This window comes from Rhincodon typus, unplaced genomic scaffold (genome assembly GCF_021869965.1).
Source record: "Rhincodon typus isolate 14 unplaced genomic scaffold, sRhiTyp1.1 hic_rhity00000051, whole genome shotgun sequence".
In the NCBI taxonomy this organism is placed as follows: domain Eukaryota; kingdom Metazoa; phylum Chordata; class Chondrichthyes; order Orectolobiformes; family Rhincodontidae; genus Rhincodon; species Rhincodon typus.
The window spans coordinates 1,138,403-1,151,540 of record NW_025965689.1 but is presented as its reverse complement, the minus strand read 5'-3'; the positions used below and the strand labels follow the sequence as shown (position 1 = coordinate 1,151,540).

General features: G+C 44.1%; 3 protein-coding genes and 2 pseudogenes across 3 annotated transcripts in view; 1 reads left to right on the top strand and 4 right to left on the bottom strand.

The window, feature by feature from the left end:
- Positions 1 to 13,138, bottom strand: part of LOC125488120 (histone H1-like) — a 212,594-nt gene that overhangs the window by 181,931 nt on the left and 17,525 nt on the right. The gene's annotated exons all lie outside the window — the stretch shown is intronic.
- LOC109935230 overlaps positions 1 to 13,138 on the bottom strand; it is a 125,057-nt pseudogene that overhangs the window by 96,559 nt on the left and 15,360 nt on the right.
- LOC109926790 (zinc finger protein 239-like) overlaps positions 1 to 13,138 on the top strand; it is a 34,140-nt gene that overhangs the window by 19,823 nt on the left and 1,179 nt on the right. The window lies entirely within an intron of this gene.
- Positions 4,530 to 5,042, bottom strand: LOC109932857 (annotated as a pseudogene).
- LOC109926813 (histone H2B 7-like) lies at positions 5,418 to 7,935 on the bottom strand. Its single transcript, XM_048621062.1, has 2 exons — positions 7,544 to 7,935; positions 5,418 to 5,904 (listed from the first exon to the last, which is right to left on the bottom strand). The coding sequence occupies exons 1-2, from the start codon at positions 7,918 to 7,920 to the stop codon at positions 5,856 to 5,858; spliced, it is 426 nt and encodes a 141-aa protein (XP_048477019.1). The 5' UTR covers positions 7,921 to 7,935; the 3' UTR covers positions 5,418 to 5,855.

Here is a 13,138-nt window from a genome sequence, read left to right as displayed (position 1 = left end):
AAATGTAAAACTGATTTTATAGAACTCCGAGAGAAATGCCTTTTTTTTTGCTTGCTGGCAAGTGATGGGGACACTCGTTTGCTGGCTGTGAAACTCAGGGTTCGTATTCCACCAGGGTTGTTAGCTCCTGGACTAATCGAGTATTAAAGAGCAACTTGACCACACAGAAGTAGCTGAAAAATGACACTCTGGTGTGTAATATGCTCTCTTTCTACAGGCAGGGAAAACAGGATGCATGTGAATGCATCCGAGAATAGGGTGTGCACTTGTTAATTTACACAACGTTTGTCAAAACACAATTAATGTACATCCCCAGAATCACAATGGTTTGATTGACCTGTCCTGGATGTGCTTCATGCATTTATTCAGACAAATACAATTTACTCTGTGTAACCTCTCCTATTTATGTTTCATTCTGCTCCAACTCTTGTCAGAATTATGACAGGACAGCTTAAATGGCCATGTGAGGGACAAATGTATTCATGGTGAAGGGATAAAGCCTTGGTGTTTTTTTGTTTTGAATATTTGACTACACAGGATCCAAGGTCATAGCATCCGGTTTGAGATGTCCCTGCTTACACCATTGCCAAATTGTGTCAAGAAGTGGAGCAAACTTCAGGAGGACACAGGGACTCTGATAAAATGGACAACAAACTAGTGGGTGGGATGTGAAATGGGTGCAGGGACGGTGAATGTTCTGGTTTACTTTATGTTAAACTGAATCTTGCATATGTGGAAAATAAGGTTGGAATTGTGTCTGTTGAGGGGAAAACATGTTAAAAGCAGTTTACATTCATACTTTCTTGCATTTTAGAAAATGTTAGTTTGTTTGGAGTTTGAAGACATTTTGGGTTTTGATTGATGAGAATGCTGTTCCCACAACCTGGTTACAGGAAGTGCTCTGAGATAATTAAGGACTGAATTGAGAAGGAATTTCTTCACCCAGAGGGTTGTTAATCTATGGAATTCCTTGCCCAGTGAAGTAGTTGACGCTACTTCAGTAAATGTTTTTTAAAAAAAAAGGTAGATATTTTTTGAACAATAAAGGAATTAAGGGATACGGTGAGAACGCGGGTAAGTGGATCTGAGTCCACGAAAAGATCAGCCATGATCTTATTGAATGGCGGAGCAGGCTCGAAGGGCCAAACGGACTACTCCTGCTCCTAGTTCTTATGTTCACAGGGTCTGGATTCTGGATATTGGCAGAGCAGGCTCAAGGGGCCGAATGGTGCTGTTGGGAAATAGGTTGGGAACATTGTTTTTCTCTTGCATAATAAACATCTGTTTTTTGCTAAGAAATCTCTGCAGCCTCACATGACTGACCACCACATTAAGTAAATTAGAAGAGTAATCTCACTTGGAGACAGTCAGACACATAATTAAACTCTGTCACCCCATGTACCAGAACATGTGAAAAAAAAAGTCTCATCCAATACAAAATAATAAATGAAGTACAGTTCAACCTGATACTCTAGCTGTTCGAGAATTTATCCCCTATTGACTCACAGGAGCAAAGACTGTCAGAAGCAGAGTGAAACTCTCACTTGCGTACCAGACTGAAGGTGGATATTTACAGAAGAAATCCCTCCCTTTCCCAGAGAGGAAGTTTCTAAATGAATAAAGCACAAGCAGTCCTCCAACTCCATTTTAATTTAATCCCTACTTCCTGTCACTTTTTTCATGTTCGCATTGCCCTGGTCACATTGTGTTTTTGCTGGTGGTGGAAAGTCCAGCAGCTGTTTTGGTTTATCTCGGTTCAATTTGAAAGCCTCTCGCTGACAGCAGAAAGCCTCATCTCCAGCATTCTACCACCAGGCAGGACCCCTGCAGAGATTTACAAATTAATAAAAAAAAGGAAACACATGTAAAATGTAAAATCTATTTGTGGAACTCAGAGGGAAATAATTTTCTTTTGCTTGCTGAGTGTGAAACACAGGGTTTGTATTCCACCAGGGTTGTTAGCTCCTGCACTAATCGAGTATTAAAAAGGAACTTGAACACACAGAAGTAGCTTAAAAAATGACTCTCTGGTGTGCAATATGCTCTCTTTGTACAGACAGAGAAAACGGAATACATGTGAATGCATCCAAGAATAAGGTGCACACAGGGTCAGCGACCACTTGTTAGTTTACGCAACATTTGTAAAAACACAATGCACATTTCCAGAATCACAATGGTTCAACTGACCTATCCTGGATATCCTTCAAGTATTTATTCAGACAAAGCTTTACTCTATATAACCTCCCCTATTTATATATAACTCTGCTCCAATTCTTCTCAGAATTATGATGCGACAGCGTAAATGGCCAAGTGAGGGACAAATATATTCATGAAGGGATAAAGTCAGTTTTTTTTTGAGTAGCTGACTGTGCACAGGATCCCAGGTCATAGCATGAGTTCTGAGATGACACAATTTGGCAATGGTGTAAACAAGGAAAAGAAGTGGAGCTAACTTCAGGAGGATACAGGAGTTCTGATAAAATGGACAACAAACCAGTGGGTGGGATGCAAAGTGGGTGCAGGGACATTGAAAGTTGTGGTTTAATTTATGTTAAACTGAATCTTGCATATGTGGAAAATAAGGCTGGAATTCTGTGTTCAGGGAAAGCATGTTAAAAGCTGTTTCATTCATACTTCCTTGCATTTTAGAAAATGTCAGTTTGTTTGGCAGAAGGACATGGGGAGTTGTTTGAAGACATTTGGGTTTTGATTGATGAGGATGCTGTTCCCACAACTTGCTTCCAGGAAGTGCTCTGAGATAATTAAGTGCTTCACACTGCCTGGATTCCTTTCTATGCTTCACACGTGAATATACAGAAAAGCTTACATGTCAGATCAGCCACTGACTTTACTTGTTTGTCATAGTCGTAGAATTGTACAGCTTGGAAACAGGCCCTTTGGTCGACATGAACGAGTTGGTCCAGACAGTCTAAATTAACCTAATCCCATTTGCCAGAATTTGGCCCTTATCCCTCTCAACCCTTCCTATTCATATACACATCCAGATGCTTTTTAACCATTGTAATTGTACCAGTCTCCACAACCTCCTCTGGCAGCTCGTTCCACGCATGCACGACCCTCTGAAAAAGTCACCCATCGGTCACATATTATCTTTCTCCTCACACCTTAAAACTATACCCTCTCTAGTTTTGGATTTTGCCACCCAGAGGACAGCACCTTTCTACTCCCCCTATCCATCTCCCTCATGATTTTCTAAGCCTCTAAAGAAGTCACTCCTCAGCTGCTGAGGTTCCAGGAAAAAAAACAGCCCCAGCCTATTCAACCTCTCCCAACAGCTCAAACCCTCCAACCCTGGCAACATCCTTGTAAATCTTTTCTGAACCCTTTCAAGTTTCACAGCATCCTTCCTATGGCAGGGAGACCAGAATTATACACAGTATTGCTAAAGTGGCCGAACAGATGTCTTGTAAAGATGCAACGTGACCTCCCAACTCCCATACTCAATGCACTGACCAATACAGACAGGCATACCAAACACCTTCTTCACTATCCCATCTACCTGCAACTCCACTTTCAAGGAACTATTAATCTGCACTTCAATGTCTCTTTGTTCAGCAACATTCCCCATCAAGGTGTGCAAGTTCTGGCCTGATTTGGCTTTCCAAAAGTAGCACCTCACATTTACCTGATGTAAACTCCATCTGCCACTCATTTGAATTCATTCCACAAACAAACAGTTTCTCCAATTCCATACTGACCTGTTATGACTTGCAAATCTCGATTGTCTAAATATAAAATAAAAAAAAAAATGCGATCAAATAAAGCTCCTGGGTGGATGAATTCACTCCCATCTCACCACTGGGTGCAGGTGTATGTCTCATATTCACTATTTACTCGTGATTGTATGTGATATGATACAGTACTACCTAGGGAGCATTGCAAACAATACACCACTAAATTGCGAAAGGATATTGAAGCCTGTAATTTGCACACACATCGAGATACAAATCACGCCGATCCACTCGATTAAATTCTAGTCCATGAACATTGGTATCAGTAATCCCAGACTTAAATCGCCAGAACCATCGATTAGATACTAGTTTGTTTTAAATACTCGTTTCAGCTTATTCATAAAAAAACAATGTTGAAATAAAACAAATGAAACAATCTCAAATCTTTAAATCAAACATTCGACACAACATAGAGCACACGTTCAACAACTGCTTCAGTGCTAAACATACAACCGCCATTCTCTCTTCAGAGCCACCCAAAACCTCACATTCAGAGCGGAGACCCGAGATGGGGAAAGAAAGCATATGCGGAGGGGGTACAGTACCGCAGATAGTTATATCTGGTCGAAAACATCATGTCAAGAGACTCTGAATCGCTTTGCGACGAGCGGGGTCATTATTTCCCGATTTCTAAATTTATTGATGCTCCTCGACCAGTGTCGGATCTTTCCAATGCAATTACAGGAAACTGCCTCATGGATACATTCTGTCCAGGCGGTTATAGCTCAGTAACACTAACTGATGGCAGGGTGAATATTATGTTGCCTATCTCTCAGTAATACAAAGGAAATTAAAATTAACTCGGCAGTGGTGAGGGTCTAGTTGCTTTCACAGACACTGTGGGTGGCTCTTAGAAGAGCCTTTGGGTCGTCAGATGAAATAACGGTCTCTACTTTTTAGTGGCGCCCCCAGCGCCGGTTTTCTTGGGCAACAGCACGGCCTGGATATTAGGCAGCACCCCACCCTGAGCGATAGTCACCCCTCCCAGCAGCTTGTTGAGCTCCTCACCGTTGCGCACGGCCAGCTGGAGGTGCCTGGGGATGATGCGGGTCTTCTTCTTGTCTCGGGCCGCGTTACCGGCCAGCTCGAGGATTTCAGCCGTCAGATACTCGAGCACCGCAGCCAGATAGACCGGCGCTCCGGCACCCACACGCTCAGCATAGTTGCCCTTTCTCAGGAGCCTGTGAACACGGCCCACCGGGAACTGCAGGCCGGCCTGCACGACCGGGACTTCCCCATGGAGCGATCTTTCCCACCAGCGCCCTTTCCTCTCCCAGACATGATAACAATCTCACAAGCACTTTCACAGAGAATGCTGCAATGCGCACACATTCCGCCCTCTGAAACCTTCGGGAGGAATGGTGGTGCGGCCATTGCTGATTGGTCACATTGTTCAGCATCTCCTAATATAATTTCAATTCCCAATCAGATATCTGCTTCACTCACCAATCCGGAAATGGCCCGGGGAGGAGGCCGGAAAATACCGGCACCAAATCATCAACCGCTTTCTTTCTGATTTGAAAAGCCCGCCAAAATGTATAAAACAGTTTTACAAAGAATGCGTTCATACTACAGATAATTTACTTTTAGAATACACCTGCATACTTTACACAATCTCTGTCTCGTTCCCTGGCCTAATTGAATCTGTCTATTTCTGATCTTGCTGTTTTTATTTCCCTGAACCTTAAGAATAAGCGGAAGCAAAAAGAAAGAACCCGCTGAAAATTGATTTTAATTCACATCAGCACTCGGATATTTTAATAAAAGTATCACACCACTATTTCTTTCTGGGTGAGAGCAGTACTGCTTTAAACAATATTTCACAATCACCCTCCCTATCGCACTAGATCAACAATATTTCCACATTTGCGATGCCAGTACGTTTTCTTTCCGATTTGAAAAGCCCGCCAATATGGACAATACGAGGAAGACGTTTTACAAAGAACAGTGCATAAACGCTTACGATTTCATTTCCTTTCACATTACAAATGCGCACTTCACACAATCTCTCGTTCTCACTCCCGAAGCAACACCGTCTTCAGACAATTTTGTAAAGTGGCCCTCACTTATTCTGCTGTATCAGACTTTCCCGTTGATCTCCGTTCATTTTGAAAGCCTCTCCGCCGCAGCAGAAAGCCCCACATTCTGCATTCTGAAAAAAAAAATCGGACAAATGCACATTGAGATTTGGAAATTTTAACAACACAGAAATCGCACCGTCATTTTTTTTTTTCGTTGCCACGGGAGATATTCAGGCTTCCCAGCTCACCAGGACAAGTTTGAAAAACCTCCAACATGTACGAAATAGGGAAAAGTTTTGCAACGAGGAATGAATAATTTAATTTTTCTTTGAATTTAATTCACTTTCACATTACAAGTGCACCCTGATATACTTATAAAAACACAAACAACGTTGTTCCGGGTGAGCGCGTTAAATCTTTAAACAACAGTTTGAAGTTGCCCTCCCTTCTTGTCCTTGATCAGACTTCAGCCACAGTTTCACACTTGGTATCGCAATCCGGCAGCTATTCTGGCTTTGTCTCCGTTCATTTTGAAAGCCTCTCACCGACAGCTGAAAGTCTCATTTGCAGTATTCCACAAAAATCAGACCAAGCCTCCATGCAGTTTTGAAAATTGAAAAAAAAAAGGAGTAAACTGCAAAATCTATTCATGAGACTGGAACAGTTAGTTTAGTTCCCCCGGGGGTGAAACTCAAGTATCATACCCCACGGGGCACTGTAGCTGCTGCCCTGATCAAGGGTTAAAGAGTAACTGGAACATACAGAAGTTGCTGAAAAATGACTCTCGCGCTAAATATCCAGGCAAAGTAAGGAGACTGGATATGTCCGCAACCGAGAATAAAGGACAGAGAGTCAGGGAACACGCGTTAATTTTTAGAACGTTTACAAAAAGAAACACAAAGCTTAGGGACATCAATTATACAGACCCAAAATCACTTACAAACTTAAAATGGTTCAGCTGCTTCAGTGAAATTGTGTCAGAGATAGTAGGAACTGCAGATGCTGGAGAATCCGAGACAACAAGGTGCAGGGCGGGATGAACACAGCAGGCCAAGCAGCATCATAGGAGGCAGAGAGGCTGACGTTTCGGGCCTCGACCCTTCATCAGAAAAGAGGGAGGGGAAGGGGGTTTTGAAATAAATAGGGAGTGGGAGGCGGATAGAGGAGAGGAAACAAACAGGTCGAAGAGGCGGGGATGGAGCCAGTAAAGGTGAGTGTCGGTAGGGAGTTAGGAAGGGGATAAGTCAGTCCAGGGAGGACGGACAGGTCAAGGGGGCGGGATGAGGTTGGTCGGTAGGAGATGGAGGTGCGGCTTGAGGTGGGAGGAGGGGATAGGTGGGAGGAAGAACAGATTCGGGAGGCAGGGACGAGCTGGACTGGTTTTGAGATGCGGTAGGGGGAGGGGAGATTTTGAAACTTGTGAAATCCACATTGGTACCATTGGGCTGCAGGGTTCCCAAGCGGAATATGAGTTGCTGTTCCTGCAACCTTCGGGTGGCATTGTCGTGGCACTGCAGGAGGCCCAGGATGGACATGTCGTCTGAGAAATGGGAGGGGGAGTTGAAATGGTTCGCGACTGGGAGGTGCAGTTGTTTATTGCGAACCGAGCGTAGGTGTTCTGCACAGCGGTCCCCGAGTCTCCGCTTGGTTTCCCCGATGTAGAGGAAGCCACACCGGATACAGCGGATGCAGTATACCACATTGGCAGATGTGGGTGGCTCTTAAAAGAGTTTGGATGTGTGTTTTTATCAGCACACTGTGGTGTCTCACTTGGAGCTAGTGTACTTGGTCACCGCCTTTGTACCCTCCGACACGGCGTGCTTGGCCAGTTCCCCGGGCAGCAGCAGCCGCACGGCGGTCTGGATCTCCCGGGAGCTGATGGTGCTGCGCTTGTTGTAATGGGCCAGGCGGGAAGCCTCCCCCGCGATACGCTCGAAATTATGGTTGACGAACGAGTTCATGATGCTCATGGCCTTGGAGGAGATGCCGGTGTCGGGGTGAACCTGCTTCATCACTTTGTAGATGTAGATGGAGTAACTTTCTTTCCTGGATCGTTTCCTTTTCTTGCTGCCTTTGCCTGGCGCCTTCTTGATGATTTTTTTCGCGCCCTTCTTGGAAGTTGGCTGTGCTTTCTTCTCAGCCGCCATACCGACGGTCACTTTCAGACACAGATTAAAGGAAAGTGGGCTCGGAGCTCGCTTTTTATAGGCTGACGGCGTCAGCAATGCTAATGAAGGATGGGAGAAATCCTTGTTCCTGATTGGGTAGTTTACAACAATGTCAATACATCACATTTAGTGTCTCTCCGACTGGTTAGTGTGGGACACAATGAGGATCTGTCAGGATCTGAACGAAATGTGAAACACAAACCAAAACTTTATACATGGATCAAACTCCGAGCTCACTCTAAATTGAACTGATTATTGTCATTTAATGATATTTTGAACACAGTACCTGTGAGATTTTAATTGTGACAATGTGTTTTATTCTGCTCATGACAATCTTTTATTTGTAAAATATTATTTTGTTTCATCACTATCTGAGATTTCCTTATTACGCTGTCAGCAACATTGTACTGTTAAGACATTCAGGTTTACTGAGGGACACTTTGCCGAATATCTGTCAATCTCTGCAATGTGAAAATGGGAGTGAAGTTATCGGTCTGTCTGTTTATGCAGTGTGAAAGATTATTATTCTCTCACAATCTGTTCCTGTGATACAGTCATAGAGATATACAACACGTTAACAGACCCTAGGGTCCACCTCGTCCATGGCAACCAGATATCCTAGATTAATCTAGTCCCACTTGCTACCATTAGGTACATATCCCTCTAAACCCTTCCTTTTCATATACTCATCAAGAAGCCTTTTAAATGTTGTAGTTTTATCAGCCTCCGCCACTTCTTATGGCATTCAATCCATAAACACACCACTCAGTGTGTGCAAACGTTGCCCCTTCAATTCCTTTCAAAACTTTCCCCTCTCACCGATGACCCATGTCCTCTAGTTTTGGATTCTTCTACCCTGGGGAGAAGATCTTGATTGTTCACCCTATCCATGCACCTCATAATTTTATAAATATCGATAAGGTCACCACTCAGCCTCCAACACACCAAGGAAATATAAAACTGTTGATTCAGGAATAAATAAAGAACTGCCTATTCAGTCTCTCCCCATAGCTCAAACTCTCTACCCCCGGCAACATCCTTGTAAACGTTTTCTAAACCGTTTCAAGTTAACAACATCTTTCTTATAGCAAGGTGAGACCAGAATTGAATACAGTATTCAAAAAGTGGCCTAACCTATGTTTTGTGCAGCCACATGACCTCCCAATCTATACACTCAATGCACTGACCAATCAAACACCTTCCTCACTGCCCTATGTAACTGTAATTCCACTTTGAAGGAGCTATGAACCTGCATTCCAAGGCCTCTTGGTTTGGCAACACTTTCCTGGAGCTTACCATTCAGTGTGCAAGTGCTGCCCTGATTTTCCCTCACAACTGGTAGCACCTCACATTTTTCAAGATTAATCTCCAGCTGCCACTCCCCAGCCCATTGGTCCTTTTGGTCAAGGTCCCATTGTAGTTTGAGGTCATAGGGTCACACAGTAATACAGTATGGACAAAGGCTCTTGAGCCCAAACTGGTTCATGCTGACCATGGTGCCCACTCAGTGAGTTCCAATTGCCCACATTTGGTCCATCTCCCGCTAAACTCTTCCCAACCATGTACCCGTTCAAATGTTTTATTAGATGTTGCCATTGTACCTGCCTCAACCACTTTCTCTGGCAGCCTATTCCACTTGTGCACCACTCTCTGCATGAAGAAGTTGCCCCTCAGGTTCTTCTTAAATCCTTGTCGTCTCACCTGAAACCTATGTCCTCTAGTTTTCAATTCCCCATCCCTGGGCAAAAAACACTATATGCATTTAGCCTATCTATGCCCTTCATGATTTTATACACCTCAATAAGGTCACAGCTCATTCCCCTACATTCCAAGAAATAAAGTCCTATTTTGATTAAACTCTCCCTATAACTCAGGCCCACCAGTCCTGCGTAAATCTTCTTTGAATGCTTTCCAGTTGAACTATGTCTTTTCTGTAACCGGGCAACCAAAACTGTACACAATACTCCAAGTGTGGTCTCACCGCCGACTTATACAACTGTCATATAATGTCCCAAGTCCTATACTCAATGCCTCAATCAATGAAGGCTCACATGCCAAATGCCTTTTTCAGGACCTTATCTACCTGTGACGCCGCTTTCAACGAACTACGTACTTGTACTCCTCAGTCCCTCTGTTTCACAACACTCCTCAGGACCTTACCATTTACTGTATAAGGCCTACTTTGGTTTGACTTTCCAAAGTGTAACACCTCACACTTATCTGTATTGAAGTGCATTTTCCAATCCTCAGCCCACTTCTCCATCTGATCAAGATCCCTCTAATTTTTGATAACATTCCTCACTATCAATGATACCTTCGAATTTTGCATCATCCGCAAATTTACTAATCATGCCTTGTGCATTCACATCCGGAAAATTTATGTTAATAACGAATAACAAAGGTCACAGCACCGACCCTTGTGGCACACCACAAGTCACAGGCCTCCAGTCCAAGAAACAACCTTCAACCATCACGCTCTGCTTCCGACCATCAAGCCAATTTTTAATCCAATTAGCTAGCTTTCCCTGGATCCCATGCAACCTAATGTTAGAACATAGAACAATACAGCACAGTACAGGCCCTTCGGCCCACAATGTTGTGCCAAACATTTACCCTAATCCTAAGGTCTATCTAACCTCCCCCCCCAACCTTATACTATCATCAATATGCCTGTCTAATAGCCGATTAAATGCCCCTAATGAGGCCGACTCCACTACCGTCTCCGGCAATGCATTCCACGCCCCGACCACACTCTGTGTAAAAAGCCTACCTCTGATGTCTCCCCTTTATCTACCTCCACTCACTTTAAAACTATGCCCCCTCGTAATAGCTACCTCCACCCGAGGAAAAAGTCTCTGGCTGTCCACTCTATCTATGCCTCTGATCATGTTGTATACCTCCATCGTTCTAAAGAGAAAAGCCTTAGCTGTCTCAACCTTTCCTCATAAGACCTTCCCTCCATTCCAAGCAACGTCCTGGTAAATCTCCCCTGCACCTTTTCCAATGCTTCCACATCTTTCCTGTAATAAGGCGACCAGAACTGGACACAATACTCCAGATGTGGCCAAACCAGGATTTTGTATAGCTGGAGCTTAACTTCACGGCTCTTGAACTCAATCCCTCTATTAACGAAAGCTAACACAACATACGCCTTCTTAACAACTCTATCTACTTGTGTGGCAACTTCCAGGGAACTGTGGACATGAACCCCAAGATCCCACTGCTCCTCCACACTGCCAAGAATCTTTCCGTTAACCCTGTATTCTGCTTTCAAGTTTGTTCTTCCAAAATGAATCACCTCACACCATCTGTCACTTCTCACCCCAGCTCTGCACCCAATCAATGTCCCTTTGTAACCTATAGCAGCCCTCCGCACTATCCACAACTCGACCCACCTTCGTATCGTCCGTGAACTTACGAAACCACCCTTCCACTCCTTCATCTAAATCATTTACGAAAATTACAAATAGAAGAGGACCCAGAACAGATCCTTGTGGTACACCACTCATAACCGAGCAGCATGTTGAATATTTTCTGTGCACTACCACCCTTTGTCTTCTAAGGGTCAGCCAATTCTGAATCCAACCTGCCACATTTCCCCCCAGTCCCATGCCTCCTTACCTTCTGCATGAGCCTACCATGGGGAACCTTATCAAACGCCTTACTTAAATCCATGTATACCATATCCACTGCTCTACCTTCATCTAAGTGTTTGGTCACCTCTTCAAAGAATTCAGTAAGGTTTGTGAGGCATGATCTACCCCTCACAAATCCATGCTGACGATCACGAATCAAACTGTGCCTTTCCAAGTGATCATAAATCCTATCACTCAGACCCCTTACCAATAACTTGCCCACCACTGACGTAAGACTGAGTGGCCTGTAATTTCCGGGGTTATCCCTATTCCCTTTTTTGAACAAGCGAATGACGTTTGCCTCTCTCCAATCTTCTGGCACTATACCCGTGGACAGTGAGGACAAAAAGATCATCGCCAAAGGCCCTGCGATCTCTTCCCTCGCTTCCCGTAGAATCCTTGGATAAATTCCATCAGGCCCAGGGGACTTCTCTATCTTCAAGTTCCTCAAAATCCCTCGTACATCTTCCTTACTAACATCAACCTCCTCTAGCCTACCAGCCTGTTTCTCACTGTCCTCCTCCACAACCAAATCCCACTCAGTTGTGAATACCGAAGAAAAGTTTTCATTAAGGACCTCTCCTATCTCTTTAGATTCCATGCACAAATTCCCTTTACAATCCTTGATCCGCCCTACCCTTTCTCTGGTCATTCCAGCAGTGACCCTTACCTCCCACATCGTGCACGAGGAGCATGTAACTGCCCCACCTTTGATTCCCTCTACTCTAGATTTCCAGAAGAATAAAAAAAAGCCTTACCTTAGCCAATGCCTGAATATATTAGTTCCTACCTGGTTCGCGTTCTCTGCAGACACACCCGCTGCTCCAAACAAGAAGGCTGCTGCTGCACGAGGTAAGTTTTTAAAAAGGAAAAGAAAAATCTTACCTTCCCGTCAGCACCCTGGCTCGCACTCCTGCTGCTCCAAACCTTATTACTCGCCTGCCATGTAGGACCTTGTCAAAGGCCTTACTAAAGTCCATATAGACAACATCCACAGCCCTACCCTCATCTATCCATTTGGTTACCTCTTCAAAAAGCTCTAAAAGATTTGTCAGGCATGACTTCCCACGCACAAATGCATGCTGACTATTTCTAATCAGACCTTGACTGTCCAAATGTTGGTTGATCCTATCCCTCAGTATCCTCTCCAATAACCTGCCTACCACTGATATCAGGCTCACTGGCCTGTAGTTCCCTGGCTTGTCTTTCTTAAACTATAGAACAACATTAGCCACCCTCCAGTCTTCCTGAACTTCACCAGTGGCTACACATGAAGCAAAAATCTCTGCAAGGGCCTCTGCATGTTCTTGCCTAGCCTTCCACAACATCCGAGAATGGTCAGGCACAGGTAATTCATCCACCTTAGGGCTGCAAACACCACGTCTATGGTAATATGTATGCGGTCCAAAATATCTTCACTTCTTTACCTTATTTCCTTGGCATCCATGATTCTATCCTCAGTAAACATGGAGGAGAAATAACCATTAAAATTCCCCATTTCCTGGGGCTTTATACGTAGGCTGCCATGCTGATTTTTAAGGGGACCTATTCTCTCCCTCGCT